This window comes from Anolis sagrei, chromosome 4 (genome assembly GCF_037176765.1).
Source record: "Anolis sagrei isolate rAnoSag1 chromosome 4, rAnoSag1.mat, whole genome shotgun sequence".
Lineage (NCBI taxonomy): Eukaryota > Metazoa > Chordata > Lepidosauria > Squamata > Dactyloidae > Anolis > Anolis sagrei.
The window spans coordinates 172,535,187-172,550,792 of record NC_090024.1 but is presented as its reverse complement, the minus strand read 5'-3'; the positions used below and the strand labels follow the sequence as shown (position 1 = coordinate 172,550,792).

The 15,606-nt window shown below is 37.4% G+C and overlaps 1 protein-coding gene across 1 annotated transcript; it reads left to right on the top strand.

The window, feature by feature from the left end:
* Positions 1 to 318: 318 nt before the first annotated feature.
* Positions 319 to 14,170, top strand: TCEANC2 (transcription elongation factor A N-terminal and central domain containing 2). The gene is made up of 5 exons (XM_060773554.2): positions 319 to 549; positions 2,703 to 2,813; positions 5,461 to 5,602; positions 7,687 to 7,880; positions 12,759 to 14,170. Exons 2-5 carry the CDS (start codon positions 2,712 to 2,714, stop codon positions 12,945 to 12,947), a joined length of 627 nt encoding a protein of 208 aa, XP_060629537.2. The 5' UTR covers positions 319 to 549; positions 2,703 to 2,711; the 3' UTR covers positions 12,948 to 14,170.
* The last annotated feature ends 1,436 nt before the right edge of the window (positions 14,171 to 15,606 follow it).

Here is a 15,606-nt window from a genome sequence, read left to right as displayed (position 1 = left end):
CAAAAGTCTTGGCATTCCATATATGGCATTGAGCCATAGCAGTTAAAGTGGTGTCAAATTGTATTCCTTAGTGTGGAAGTACACCATCTGTTTAACACTTGACTATTACAGCATTCAAATATTCCAACACAATCTTAAAGGGATAAGAAACAATTAAAACAGTTTAGTTAAAAATTGGGAAGAAAGAGCAAAAAAAAACCCCAAACCAGGAAATTTCCATTTTTATTTGGGAGTGTTCTATATTTTGCTATCTCTAGGATCAAGATTGTGGGCGGGGATTGGAAAAGAAGATGACGTCTCAGGCCCGGAAAACTGTGTGGCGCAAGGGTTGTCGGGAAATGCAGTCCAAGCGGCTGGGAAGAGAGGCGCCTGGGAACTACAGCCAGGGGGATGTTTGATCTCCCATTGAAAGGCCCAGCTTCGCCCCTTTAGTCTGGGCAGCCTGTTGGAGTGTCGCCCCTCATCTTTTTTTGCCTTTAAATAATATATGTCCCAGGATTGGACTTTTATGCCTTTAACAGCTCCTTGGAACAGGAAACAGTTCAACAGGTATGCTGTGTTGTGGTTATCTTGCTTTTTCCCCCTCTAAAAAGAGACCCAAAGAGGTGAACAACATTCAAAACAATACAACACCAAAAGCAACACAGGTATACCTATGGGATATTAACTGGTTGCTTGAAATGGTCTTTTACTGTGTGTATGTATTGTTCTTTTTCCCATTTGGCCTTTGTTTTTCGTGTGATGGTTTATTTAATTTGTTTTTATTTATGTTCGTGTTCCCATTTTAATCTGCATTAAAAACTGGTTTTGGGTTCTGCTCATGCATAGGATGGGACACATGTCACAAAGGCACCTGATGTTTTTGCAAATAAAAATAAACACTATTTTACACATAATGTAATGTAGACCTATTTCTTGTGTATAATGATGCCATGAGACTGTAAATTTAATAACAAGAAAATAAAGGAGTCATTACATACTACAATTTCTTTGTGACTTTTGACCCACAATGTATAAGTAGAAATTGAGCATTTCTTATTCATAGTTTCAAATTCCAAGCATTCCAGAAAAGGAATGTTCAACCCACAGAGGATGTGTATATATTCTGCTTTGAATGCTGTGATAGATTTGTCTCAGAGTTGCCATAAATCAGAAGTGACTTGAAGGTTCGCAACAATATCATTTCCCAGAACTGGGACTGAAGGCACCTTTCCAAACTAGAAAGACTGTGACTTTTCCGAGCTGTATGGCCATGTTCCAGAAGCATTGTCTCCTGACATTTTGCCTACATCTATGGCAGGTTTACACACAACCTCCTCAGAGGTTGTGTGTAAACCTCACTCGCCTAGTTTCCAACAGATCTCATAACCTCTGAGGATGCCTGCCATAGATGCAGGTGAAACATTTAGAGAGAATGCTCCTGGAACATGACCAAACAGCCCAGAAATCTCACAGCAACCCAGTGATGCAACAACAAAATGGAAAAATATACAAAGAAAAGCAAACATCAGTTTATAACAATGACGTTGAAAGAAAGGTGACTGCTGAGGGTTCAGAAAAAGAACCTGTTAATTTTAGTTATTGATGTGTGCCTTCAGTCCCTCAGGCGAAACCTATCACAGGGATTTCTTGGCAAGATCTGTTCAGAGGGAATTACCTTTGTTTTCTTCTGGGTTTCTGTGACTGAGCCATAGTTCAGGGCTGAAACCATGCACCAATGCTGGCTCTCGACTTAATTCTGCTTTTTGATTTTTTTGCTTTATGAACAATACGGCAGTGTCATCTTTCCTTTAACTAACATAGCATAGATAGTTTCCAGTTACAGTTCTGATCCTATTCACCATTTTTCTTTCCATTGTGTTATACACTGGCTTTTATCCCTTCTTCTCTTTCCCTCCCCTCATATCCTTTCCTCTTTCTTTTCCTTCCCTTCTTTTTCTTTCTTCCTCCTTTCCCTTCTTTTTCCCTGCCATCCTTCCCTTTCTTTCCCCCCTCTCCCCTTTCTCCCTTCTCCAACTTTAAGAAGACCTACTTCACAATGTCTCCATGGCAACAAGGCTCTCTTTGTGGCTCTCTCCTTCCTTCTCATATACATATCACCTTTCTTTCCCAGGGATATCACAAAAACCCATTTCTTGTAGCAACAGCCTTTGTGGGAAGACAAACAAACATATATACTTTGACACACACTCACTGATTGACAAAAAAAAGAGTGGAGAACTCCTGGTAATAACTGTCCTTGGGAGTTGAATGCCAAGAGTGGAAGGCATGACTCCAAACCTCACACCTTTGTTTGAGGAATTTAACCATAAATCTACACCAACCTATTGTTTCTGTTGGTTAGAATGCTTATGATCTGGTGAACAGATCATATGTATGCTATGTACAACAACCTATATTTAATGTATCATAGGTATGCTTTCTACAATAATATATTTATAATCCAGACACTCTGATGGTCTGTGACCTTATCCCAAAATGGCCATTACAGAGCACAGAAGCCTTTTCCTTTCCAACTCTCCTTTCTTATTTCCATTATATCTTCAGGTTAATAGCCACTGTGCTTTTTAACTGCATAGTAAATATCAACTTCAGATCTTATAAGTCGCTTTTGGGCTGATATGGGTGGGATAGAAATAGTGTAAATAAACAAACAAATAATTTCCCCTTCTACAGAGAAGTATGTTTCTTACCTGTTTCAGAATTGAGTCATGGATAAGTTTGTTATACGAACATCCAAAACTCAAGGCCAACCAAAGAAGAAAGAATGGGGAGAAAAAACTTACAAGCAAGTCACTATAGAGTCTCTGAAGGTAAGATTTCTTACAGAAGATAAACAAATTCTAAAAAAGGTTTTAAAGGCATCATGTAATCTTTTACAGTTTTTCTTGCATTCCACATAACTAATTTGTACTTCAAACAGGTTCTGAGGATAGAAATAACAATACAGAAGCTATTTTCAGAGAAATGTAGGACAACCAGAACTCTGAAACATAAATGACAAATGAAGGGCGGTATTTTGAAGTCACGATGACAGAATCCTTAACTAAATGTCACACAGTGAACTATTAAGTGTTGCTAAAGCATTTAGTAACATATATCATATACTGTAGCTGCCACATACTGTATACTAGAGCTGTCCTTCAGTTGCAGTCCCCAAAACTCAGTTTGAACTGCAGCCCAAACTGAGTTTTGGGGACTGCAACTGCAGGACAGCCTCTGCTTGAAAGCTGCCAAAGAAGGAGCCGCCTCCACCACACTCCGGAGCAGAAAGTTCCTCTGCTGAACAGCTCCCTAGGCTCAATTTATTTATAGTACAGCTTCTACAACACAGACATTTCCGTATTGTAATAGAGCAGGGGAATCAGTGAGGACAATCAGGCAGTGTCCAAGTTACAGACATCTGGCTTACAAATGATTTATAATTAAGACCAGGGGTGAGACGAGGAAGTGAAATAAATCTACCCATCAGAAGGGAAATTCACCCCTGGAAGAGTTTTCATGGACAAAAAGGTGTCTCCATTGAAGCTTTCTCACCAATCCTTGTTTCTCGAACAAGCCAAGTTTTTCAAAATCCAAATAACACAGGGACAGAAAGTGAGGGAAAATTTTCTGAACAGGGGCACAGACAGCAAGACAAACACCACAGTGTTGCTAACCCTTCCCTATGCTATCAAATGCTTAAAATGTACCTATTCCAACTTACATACAAATTGAACTTAAGAACAAATTTACAGAATCTATTCTGTGTGTAACTTGGGGGCTGCCTGTATTTTGCTTTGGCTGGATGTGCTGTGGTTGACAACCTCAGGGACTTCTGTGGGCTTTCAGGATACTCTGTTTATGACAATCCTTGCATTGTGTCTTGCTATAGGAGAATAGACTGAACTGTCCTAATTGATTCCCTCCACTCTCTTGACAATACAAAATGGCCACATTTGAGACGTCCATAGGGACTTTTATGGATTTTCACAATGCTCTGTTGATGACATTCTTGCAGCGTGTCCTGCTATAGGAGAATAGATAGAAGTATCCTCATTTAATTCCCTCCATTCTCTGATGACACAGAAATTGCCATGTTGAGGGGAGGGTGGGAAGACTGGGGCAGCACTGCTCACAAGGTAGATTTTGTGGAAGATTTTAGTTGCTGCATAGTTAAAACAGAATTTCGATCTTCACAACAACACAAAAGTGAATTGTGATGGTGTCGGATCAGCTTAATATTATCAAAATTCGCTATTGGGACACTGGCTCATATTTGGAGAAACATATAAAGATGGGACATTTGAAGGAGATTTTAGCCAAACCAAAACTGAAAGGAAGACTGGAAATTTAGGTTTAAGAATAACTCTTCCTCTTTTCTTCCTCCTCCAATATATTTATATCCCACTTTTTCTCTCCCAAAGGAGACACAAAATGGCTAAGACTAAGAATCATAAGAATGTGTCAATTATCACCTAAACATATAAACATTAAAATAGAATTCAATATAGGAATATTACAAATGCATAGTTAAAACCAATAAAATTGTTAACTCAATTAAATTGCATAAAACACAGCACCTCTTAGCTTGGTCTTAAAAACTTTGTACTTTAAAAGCTTGTGGCAAGTATAGTAGGCACCTTAATTTCTTCTAACTTTTTTCAATCCTTGCTTAGCTATGGAAACACACTGGGTGACTTTGGGTAAGTCACACTTTCCCCCCAAAGGGGACTCAGGGTGGAGCACAGCATTTATACGGCAAGCATTCCATGCTGAACATAAAATAACTGTAAATATGTACAAACAGTGAAAACAGTTACATCTACTTTAAAGTCAGTTGTTTAAAAACATCTCCGAAAGGTAGAAAGCAAACCCTCTCTGAATAAATTCTGGTAAGAAAACTCTGTGATCGGTTTTTCATTAGGGCTATCGTAAGTCAGAAATTACTTGAATATATACAAAACAACCCCCTTTGCCTCCTTGCTAGTTTTATCTATATACACTATTCCATTCTCCCAAACCTTTGCCCAATCAGAAGGATTTAAAGATTTGTTAAGGATTCAATTCGAGTGGCCTGAGAGCCAGGCATCCCATCCACTAAAGAGAACGGGGGCAAGTAGGCTTTCTTATTCCCTTCTTTCACTACCAGCCCATGGAGTTTAGTAGAACTCTAAAAAAAAAAAAAATAAGGAATGCCTGCTTAAAACACTCATTTCAGAATAGTAAGTGAATTGAAGCTGGCAGGCTAATGAGTTGATTTTGCTTTCTAGATCTTGCTCACTTGCTTTACATCAGAGACTTGCTGTGAAACAAGCATTCATCTGTTTGGATTATCAAGTTCTCTGTACGTGACTGCCTGTCATCATCAATAATTTATAGCTCAATAACAGTTGCATTAGATGACACAAAGCGCAATAAATTTATTTGCAATAAGTACTTCTGTCTATTCTGTCTCCTAATGATGATTCTCCCTTCTAGAGAGTTGTGGTTGTTGAAGATATAAAAAGATGGAAAGCTATGCTAGAGCTTTCAGAGCAGCCTAAGGAGAACCTAATAGAGGCCTTAATGGAATTAAAGAAGAAAATACCCTCCAAGGAAGTTTTACGTTCAACAAAAATAGGTAAAGAATTTTAATTTTTCTCTGGAAGTATGCACCATGTTTGGTGGGAATAAACTGAAACATTTTTGAAGTGGTCCCTTTAAAAATATTTTTGACAATGTTTTAAAATAATGTTAACTTAAATATGACTAGCCCCAGAAAAAAAGTTCTTTCAGGCACTTTTGAAAAGACTTCTACATTTTTCCCATCTCTGCCTCTAAAAAGCTTACATTCACAATATTTATGTACCATATATATACTCAAAGATAAGTCAAGTTTTTCAACACTTTTTTGGAGCCTGGAGGCCATTGAGGGAAAGAAGCCCTTGCAAGTCAGGAACATCCATTAATCCGATAAAAAGCATTTTCCTCTGAAATATTTGTTAATCTCTCCAACAGATACATATCCTACAAATATATTGCAAGCCTTTGCAATCCCTATGTACCTATATATTATTTGTATCTATCTATATACTTTAATTTTATATATTAATTTTCATCTCACATGCTTGCAAGTCTTTGCAAATTTTATTTAGATATAATTATCTATAGATAGATGTCTAGATAGATAGATAGATAGATAGATATAGATATAGATAGGGCTTTCAGATATTACAGTGGAAATGCATACACAAATATATATAGACATTTCTATATAGATACGAATATAGATATATAGGGTTTGCAAATATTGCAGGGGAAATGCACACACACATATATAGAGAGAGATGTCTAGATAGATATAAGGATATATATTTAGGAATTGTAAATATTGTAGGAGGGAAATGCACATATATAGAGAGAGGATTTGCAAACATTTCAGGGGAAATGTATATGTGAAAATTAGTATATATAATTATAGATCTATATCTAGTTCTGCATTGTTTATATAGCCACTGAATGTTTGCCTGTTACTATGTTTGAAGCCAGCCTGAGTCCTCATGGGGGCATAGGGTGGGATACAAATGAAGTTGTTGTTGTTGTTGTTGTTAAGTTATTGTTAATACCAAATTGTTTTTGTTGACCTTATTTTTCCACTTACAGAGCTAGTTTACCGTATTTCTTTGAAATACAGTAAATATTAAAAAAACATTTAACCTACTGATGCCTCAATTAATGTAATTTTTGACATCTATTTTTATTTTGAAATTTATGAGTAACTGCTGCATTTCCCACCCTAGGCTTATACTCGAATCAATACGCTTTCCCAGTTTTCTGTGGTAAAATTAGGTGCCTCAGCTTATATTTGGGTCGGCTTAAACTAGAGTATATATGGTACTTATTAGTGTTAGTGCCTAGTGCTCCTAAGAGAATAATTAACCATTATTAAAAACCATTCCGTTTCAACTTCTGTGGAGGATGTCTGCCTATCTCTTTGGGTGTTCCTTATATTGCACATTTATTTCAGTTGTCTTTGAGAGAGCACCTCCCTCAGATCAGCTGCCAAACATACTATTCCATTTGAATGAAAAAATAATTGGGATGCTGCATGGCCACTTCAAGTAAATGTTGTCTATATTAAAATAATTTCTATTCTATTGTTGTTGTTTTGCAATGGGGAGAATGGGAGAAACTAGCTTAAATTGATATATAATGATATAAGTCTGGGGGGATTATTGTTTTTGTACATTGTATGATAATATTTATATTTCCAAAATAAATAATAAATATATAGATTAAAATTTGGTAGAAATACATTCAATCTTTTTATGTAATACAGTAACAGATAGATATATCTATATCTATATACCTGTATTTATTTGCAGCATTTAAACTACTTCTACTAAGAGGAGTTCCTAATGCAGTTTATAGAACAAACTTTCCACAGACTTCAGATGTTCCAGCTGCCCCTCTGAATCAATGGCCAATAGCAGAGATAATCATTCTGGAAATAGCTGTCAAAGGAGCTAAATATCAATACCTCAAAATTTAGGCTTTTTTCTCTGGGCTGCTGCTATTCTTTATCACAGCATTTGGCTCCTAGTTGTGTGTGTGTAAAATAATGTTATAAGTCTTCAGATCTTCCACTCAGGTTAACAAGGTACTGTGTTACTATAATCCTATACATTATGCATTCAGAATCCATTTATCTTTCATTTCTGCAAGGTCATACAGTGAATAAGATGCGTAAGCATCCAGACAAAGATGTTGCTGCTCTTGCCAAGGAGGTGTATTCTGAGTGGAGGACATTTATTAAGGACCATTCAGACAGACCCTCGATAGAAGTGAGGAGTGACCCCAAAACAGAGAAACTCCGTCAGAATGCACAGAAGATGCTCTCTGAAGCTTTGGAGTGTGAGGTAAATTTTATGTGTTGTTAATATTTTAAAAATGTTTTTGTATGAAAAATATTTTTATTTACAAAAATAAATTAGTCTGTTGTCATTATTCCAAAAGGCAATAAAGTTGAGAAGTAACATTTAAATTGTGACCACAGAGGGTTTTTTAAAAAACAATTGGTTTGTTTTACATTTTACATAATGTACATAAATAACTGTTGTGACAGTAGCTCAGCCCTTGTTCTTGCCTATTTTTGTTAAATAAATCTGCTAGAGAAAGAAACTAAAGCAGTGGCAAACACCAGATACTGAAGATTGGATGAAGAGATTTCTAGTATGCATGTTAGATAGGTGAAATGAATCTCTGGGTGTGACTCAGTGTGTGAAAAAGACAGGGAATGAAGAACTGCATAAAAAGAAGAAAAATATTGACAGTTGTACCATATTTATTAATGTTGGGAGACATGTAAAGATGCAGCCTAGACCAGGTAGAGCAAAAGTCATTTCTATAGGTGCATAATATCTCAACTATCACAACTAAAAATAATTATTTCAGTAATAAGGGGAGTTAAGCTGGATCAGGCCAAAGACCAGTCTATTCTAACGTTTTGTTCATCCAGTGGCTGAACAGTTTCCCAAAAAGCACATGAGCACAATTGTTGTGCCCATGCCATCCTCCTCAGTAACTGATATACAGAGGCATATTGACTAGTTGCCATTGAGGGCCCCATCTTCAGGAATTTATCCAAGCCCCTGTTAAAACTTGACAGGCATAAACAACATCTTGTGACAGTGAGTTCCACAGTCCACCTATGTAATATGTAAAGAAGCCGTTCCTTTTATCATTTCTTGATCTTACCATGTTTTTCAGTGAATTTTCTCTGGTTCTAGTATCGTAAAAGAGGGAGGGAAAATCATACACCATTCATTATTTTATACATTTGCATCATGTCTTTACTCATTCATCTTTTAGTCCCAAATGTTATGATCTTTCCATCTAGTGTAGTCTAGCAATCATTTTGCTCCCTTTCCAGTATTACTTTAGGCATGTATTCCTGATATGATTGCTAGATGGACAGTATGATAAGGGCACTGTAGTATTAGTAGTTTTATCTTTAGTTCCCATTCTGGCTTGTTTATTTTAGTGGGAGTCACACGTTAGATTAACATTTTCATCAAGCTGCGTGCTATGGATCCCAAGATTCTTTTATTGGTTAGTCGCTGTAAACTTTGATCCCAGGAATTTATTGTAGAGGGGTATTTATCCCAAATGTGATATTATTATCCTAAAGTAATCTCCACCAAAATGCAGCCCTGTAATCTGAATGGATGTATATGGCCATTGTAAATAAATAAAACAGTTGGATTGAAGTGGTTTTATAGGAGCATTTTTGTACATTCCTAACTACAAATAAAAAGTATTCTTTAGTGTCTTATTCAGTGACCTGCTGGGAGGCCAATACTGAAAATACAGATTAGGTTGCTAATGATCCTCACAGCAGAGATCATGCCATATACATCTGGTAATTTCCACCTGCCTGTTTTCAGAAGGTGGGTATAGGGGCCTCTGATAATTATAACATAGAATAGATATATATAGTAGAAGATGGTCCTTTATATTACAGGAACCCAATGTATTTAAAGCTTTGCAAGTGATCACTGTCACTTTGAATTTCTTTTGGGAAAAGACCAACAGCAACAGGGGTAGTTTAAAGACCTGATAAGACATTTTCTCCTGGCCAATCCCAGATGGCTAGTTGACAGCTGTGTTTTGAAACAATGGAAGTTTCCAAGATATTTTCAGAGGCAGTCTTGTTATTGAGATATTTGAGAATCCAGTGGGCTCTTGGGACCTGATTGGGTTGGTTCCAGGAACCTTTGAATACCAAAATCCATGGGTGCTTAAATCCTGTTATATATAATGGTGTAATAAAATGGTGTCCTTATGACACAACTAAAGGAAATTTTTTCACTTTTTGGGATGAAAATGTTAATGCCGTGGATGGTGGAAGCCATGGATGAAGAATCAGTGGATGCAGAATCTGTGGATATGGGTGTATCTTATTGTGTTCTTGAATGTAAGAAAACATAGATAGCAGTGATTAATCCAAGTCTGCATTTCCCAGAATGGCAGCCCAGATTTGCAAAGCCTTGATCCAGGATCATCCAGTTTGTATGGCCAATATGTAAACAACATGTTATTCTGGGAATTGATGGAATGAAAGGAAGGCATGGAAATGTATTCTTGGTTCTTTTATGTGCTATATCTTTAGCCTCTTAGATGTTCAATATTTCAGGCAAATCCTTCTATCCATAATTAAGTATTAGTAAATCAAAGTTTATTGTGAGAACCTACAGTGAGGGTCAATAGTGTACAAAGTGGTGGTAAACATTAGATCCCTGTGGTATCCTTAAGTAATGAACATAACACGAATTCTCTCTAAGCTTTAATGATCAGTTTGCCAGCTATATTAAACTCTACAATAATTATCCTTTAATGTATTCATTAATTATCCTTAAATCACATGTCAAGGCACTCTAGAATTGCAAAGCACAATTTAGGAGGAGTGTTCAGAGGCGTTGTTGACTCTGGTCAGAAAATTATGAGCCATTTCTGCTACAGAGCTAATGGTCGGCCGTGAAACTCACACTCCTAGGAAGACTACTGGCCCATTGCTTTTATACAAATGTTCTAATCACTTTTAAGTTGGATGCTGTCCTCTCTCACTGTTGTCTACATTTGTTCAGTAGTACACACTTACAGAATGTGTTCTCTTTTCAGCGACAGACTGAACACGCAAGTTTGAGGCAGGTTGTTATCATCTATATACAAACATGTACATCAGAGATAGACAACGCTGCAAGGCATCTTCACCAGTGTTTTTGTTCCCCTTGTTATGTGGTCTTCCCTGGTGACAATTCTAAAACCACACTGCTGAAAATTGGCAGAGCTGACATGCCAAAAACAGATTGGATGTCTATTAGCCACTGTCATTGGGCACAACTTTCCTGTTCCTTGCTTTCTCCTTGTCATGCATTCCATTCTAAGAAACTGCCATGGGTCAATAAACTAGGTGGCAACAGCTGGACATAATCAGCTCCCTTGAGAAAGGATTCTAACAGTTGAGATTGTTAAGCATATACATATGAAAGAATTATATAAAGTTACATATGGCATGGATTAAGTAGATAGGAGATATTTTCTACCTCTCATAAAAAAATAATTTACTTTTTTACTTTTTCCCATTTTTTCCCAATCTAGGGACTTAAGACAGCAAACAACTAATATGACACAATATAAGTTAAAACAATGCAAAGGCATTAAAAAAAGTATGAAAAGAAAAGTTATACCCTTGATATCATCAAACATAAATGTATTAAAATACATCTAAAAACTTCCCCCCTCGAATCTCACTAACTCTAAATAATTCAGGGCCATCCATTGAAACGGAGTGATGGGAGATTTGGGATTGATAAAAGAAAGTATTTTCTACACACTGCATTATAGTTATCCCTGGACTTCATTATTGTAGATTAGTAGCTCTGGCTGCCAACTTGTGCAGCTTTAAAGGGGATTGAGCAAGCTCATTGGGAATGTGTCTATCTCTGGCTGGTAGCCATGATGAATATATATTCCCTTTAGTACCAGAAATATGGGGCCTTGGTTGCCAGGCCTAGGCATTGGAAACACTCTTTTTGCGATCCCTGCAGTCAGTTTGAAAGTGGAACTCCTCCAAAGCAGGCTATTTAATATTTTTAGACTGAAACATGGTGGGATGTTTGTAAGAATATATCCATCTTTTTCAACATCCTGAGGCTGCTACCTCTTCTCTACCTGCTTCTTATCTTTGACTAGTAGTCATGAGGGATATACATTCCCTTTAGTACTTGAAGCAAAAGGTCTCTGTAAATCAATGGCTGGGGAACTAGAACAGAGGAGGGGGAGCTGTTTCACGTATGCCCTACTTCTGAGTTTCCCATTGATATTTGGTTGACTACTGTGGGAACAGCATGCTGAGGCCTTGTTCGGATTCATTATGGCTTTTCTTATGGCCAATACAGAAGATATTCAAACACATTGGTGCAGTAAGCTTTGGACATTGCATTTTAGATTCACAATCTTACACAAGCAGTGTGATGAGTGTTCTTGGGGAGTACATTGCTTTCAATTGCACACTAAAAGCTTAATTTCAATATAAGATACAGGTCAGAGCAGGAAATGGCTGTAGCTAGAGTAGAGGGGGAATAAGCAAGGGGATAGTAACCATTGCATTTCTGGATCCTCCCGAGCAATAGAATTCCTTAGCTCTAATGGGCAAAAGAGAAATAAACCTCTTTTTTGGTAAGCAGTACTTGCTTTTCATTTATTTCTATATAATTTATTTAGATGTCTCAGCTGTGCCAAATTGCATAGCTTGGCACATGTTGAAGCAATAACTTCATAATTAACATCTAGCAAATCCCTTTCTGTTTTCTTAATTACACCTCCTTACACTTGCTCACAGAGTCTACATTTCCCTTTACAACCCCGCCAGTTAGCCCTGCCAAGTATTGAGAGCACCGAGGAGCTGGTTTTTCGACTTGGTTTTGAAACACTATCAAAAGTGTCCCGTATCAGTGCGTGTTATTGGAGGCAACACCACTTTCTTCATAATTGCACTTGAACCCGATACCCCTGGTTGGCTGCCGATTAGTTTCCTGTTGGGTTGGCAAAAAGTGGCTGACCACAGTGCCTTGTTCTTTAATTGCTGGAGTGAAATTAAATTGCTCTTCCTGTTTTACTTAAGATGTGAAGTGGATTTCCTTGAATTTGAGCTGATTAAGGAACCAGCCTCCGATTTCAAACAGTCAGTCTCCTTATTAAACGTAAGGATCTCATTTCTTACTTTCTGTTTTCAGATTGGGCACCCGCTGGCGGAAAATATTGAACGAGAAGCTTTTCATCTCTCTTCCCGTCTCATTAATGCACCCTACCGCAGGACCGTGCGAGCGCTCGTATTCGCTTTAAAGCACAAGCCTGAAACTCGTACACAAGTGCAAAGTGGTGCACTGTCGCTTAGCACATTTGTGCAAAGCCACAAAAAGTAACTGAAATGTTTGATGCCGAAGGGAACTGTGTGGCTGGCCAAAGCATATCATGTAACAAGGGATGGTGCCTCTTCTCTTTCTTGAATGAGTAGGATAATATTAATCATGTAATACTCTTGGTATTGGGAAAATGTAGCATTTTTGGGAAATCTTTTGGGCCAGTCCTTATGTGATGTAAGGTAAAACAAAGTAAAACACACTTATTTTGGAATACAGTTTACTATGTGGAAATAGCCCTTTAGAGAGATATTTTTTTCCAACAAAGGCAAACGCTGTTTGTAATAAAATCTAGTAATGATATAAAATCTTTTAACATTATTTTTTTTAAATATTATTTGTAATTATATGAAGGGGAAGGCTAATGAATTCAGTCGTCTTCCCCCAGAGCCTTGTGTTTTAATTCTGTATAATATGATGTGTATAAAGGCAGTATTGATTTTAGGTACAACTCAGTATGTGAACTTCCTAATGTGCAGTATTCATAATGTATTGTCGAAGGCTTTCCTAGCTGGAAACACTGGGTTGTTTTGTGTTTTCTGGGCTGTATGGCCATGTTCCAGAAGCATTCGCTCCTAACGTTTCACCTGCATCTGTGGCAGGCATTCTTAGAGGCTCTGAGGATGCCTACCATAGATGTAGGTGAAACATCAGGAGAGAATGCTTCTGGAACATGGCCATACAGCCTGGAAAATACACAACAACCCAGTATTAGTAATAGAAGGCAGAGGAAGGAGTCAACATAGGAACAGTGAAAAGAAAGCGAGAAGCTAGGAAATGAATACTTGGCATCAAACAATAACTGGGATTTTCACCATTTTTTAAAATTCTTTTTGACGCGTGCATAAATAATCTTGAGGAGGTTGTTATTTCAAAGCTGCATTTGTTAATGTTCTAGAAATTGTAAGATGGGTAAAGAGAGACCTATTTTTTGTAAGAGTTTTACTAAAACATTTCGCTTCTCTAAAATGCTATGGTAGGTAGGAAGGACACCAAGAAATAACTGGCTAGAAGGCAAGAGAGATTTGCATTTAGTGTGTATTGTTTTAATTATCCTGTATATTAACTGCTGAGAGGAAAGAACAAGGATGAAGGCACAGTGCCATAAAACTAGTGTAACAGGCTCATATGTAAACAGGTCCATTTGTTAAGTGTAACAACTTCATGTGTAAAATAAAGAGAACTTTATTTTTTTAAAACAAAATAAATAATTCAAGCCATTTTAATGTGTTTTTGAGTGGGTAACTTGCAAACCATATCAGGATTTTTAGCCTTTCCACACAGTCTACCAAAATCTGCCTGCACCTATCTTCCTTGCAAGGAAGCCACCATACATCTTTATGACATTTGAATTATTTCCACAGAGTCATAAGCAAACATCCTGGCTGAGAACGATTATCCGGCTCCAGCTGTAAAAAGCTGAATAACATAAGCCCTGAAAACGCAAAGGAGTAATATGCTGTAATTCCCAATAACAGGCGACATTTCACTTATATTACAAAAGATTTGAAAATAAAAGAAATCTGTCCAGGTATCTGTCAATTCTCTGACCCCTGGCAAGTAAATTGCAAACTATTTTGTGCATGGCACCAGTTTTAATTGTGAAGTTCAGATTGCCTTTAGATATTCTAAAATGCCAAGTTGCTGTTTCCAGAATAGTATAGAGACTGTGAAGGACATTGAGGGGCTACTGGCTAGCCACCTCAACTTTAGCAAGCTTTACTCAGAAATGAGCCAGTTTTAAAAATCTAGTAACAATGTAAATACAGTGAAAAAGTAGGACTGGAAATTAAAATGCATTGTCAAGCCATGAGTTAAGTTGTGCTGGTTGTTTCAAATGCTTGTCAGGAAAAGATTTTAGACTGCATTATTCTTCATATGTGATGGGAATTTGTGTGGGAATCCTATTCACTGTCTGAGCAAAGCCATTCCTTCCTATTAGACTCGTCAGTCTAACATGACAAGGCCTATGGGACAAGCTTAGATGCTCCCCATTAGCTTCTAGCAAACCCTGACGCTTCCTAGACTAGCGGAAATGATCCCACTACATCAGTCGTCCTTTTTTCTGCCTTCTCCATGAGAAGATTAACCCGTGGAGTCCCTTGTTCACATTGAGGTTGCACACTTTACTTGACAGATGGAAAGTCCCTCAGCAGCTCATCCAATCACCAATCAACGAAGAAACATCTGTCTCAGACTCACTGTGAGCCTAGTAGCTTTGCCGTGACATGATTAAAGCCTGTTCATTCTGTTAGGTCTCAGCCTTTGACATAGAAGGCATAATTGCAGCTCAGTTACCCTTTGTAGAGGTAGTGATAACCATGCGACCTTTAGATAGATATGTTTAACCCAGTTCTAAGAAGGCTTTGCGGTTGCCCACACATCTATTTTGTTGTTGTTTTCATTTTTTTTGCCTTACGTCATTAAAGGTGGGTAGGAAGGATTGGCAGGAAACAAAACAAAAAAAAAAGAGGATTGAACACAATGACAGAAATGATAGCTACCATTGACCTTACACGAATGTGGATTTAACTTTTGTGGATTTGATTATTTATGGATTTGGTTAATATATGCTCCCTAGGTAATCTGGAACAATTTTCACTGAAAGTTAGCGGTGTATAGAGTTCTGTTGTAAGACCTAGAGATTCCTAGAAAAAAATGC

Bases quoted from the DNA above. Each gene is read 5' to 3' on its own strand.
- TCEANC2 (XM_060773554.2), top strand. From the start codon at position 2,712: ATGGATAAGTTTGTTATACGAACATCCAAAACTCAAGGCCAACCAAAG. The intron at 2,814-5,460 runs GTAAGATTTCTT...TCTCCCTTCTAG, and splicing joins TCACTATAGAGTCTCTGAAG to AGAGTTGTGGTTGTTGAAGA. The intron at 7,881-12,758 runs GTAAATTTTATG...TTCTGTTTTCAG, and splicing joins CTGAAGCTTTGGAGTGTGAG to ATTGGGCACCCGCTGGCGGA.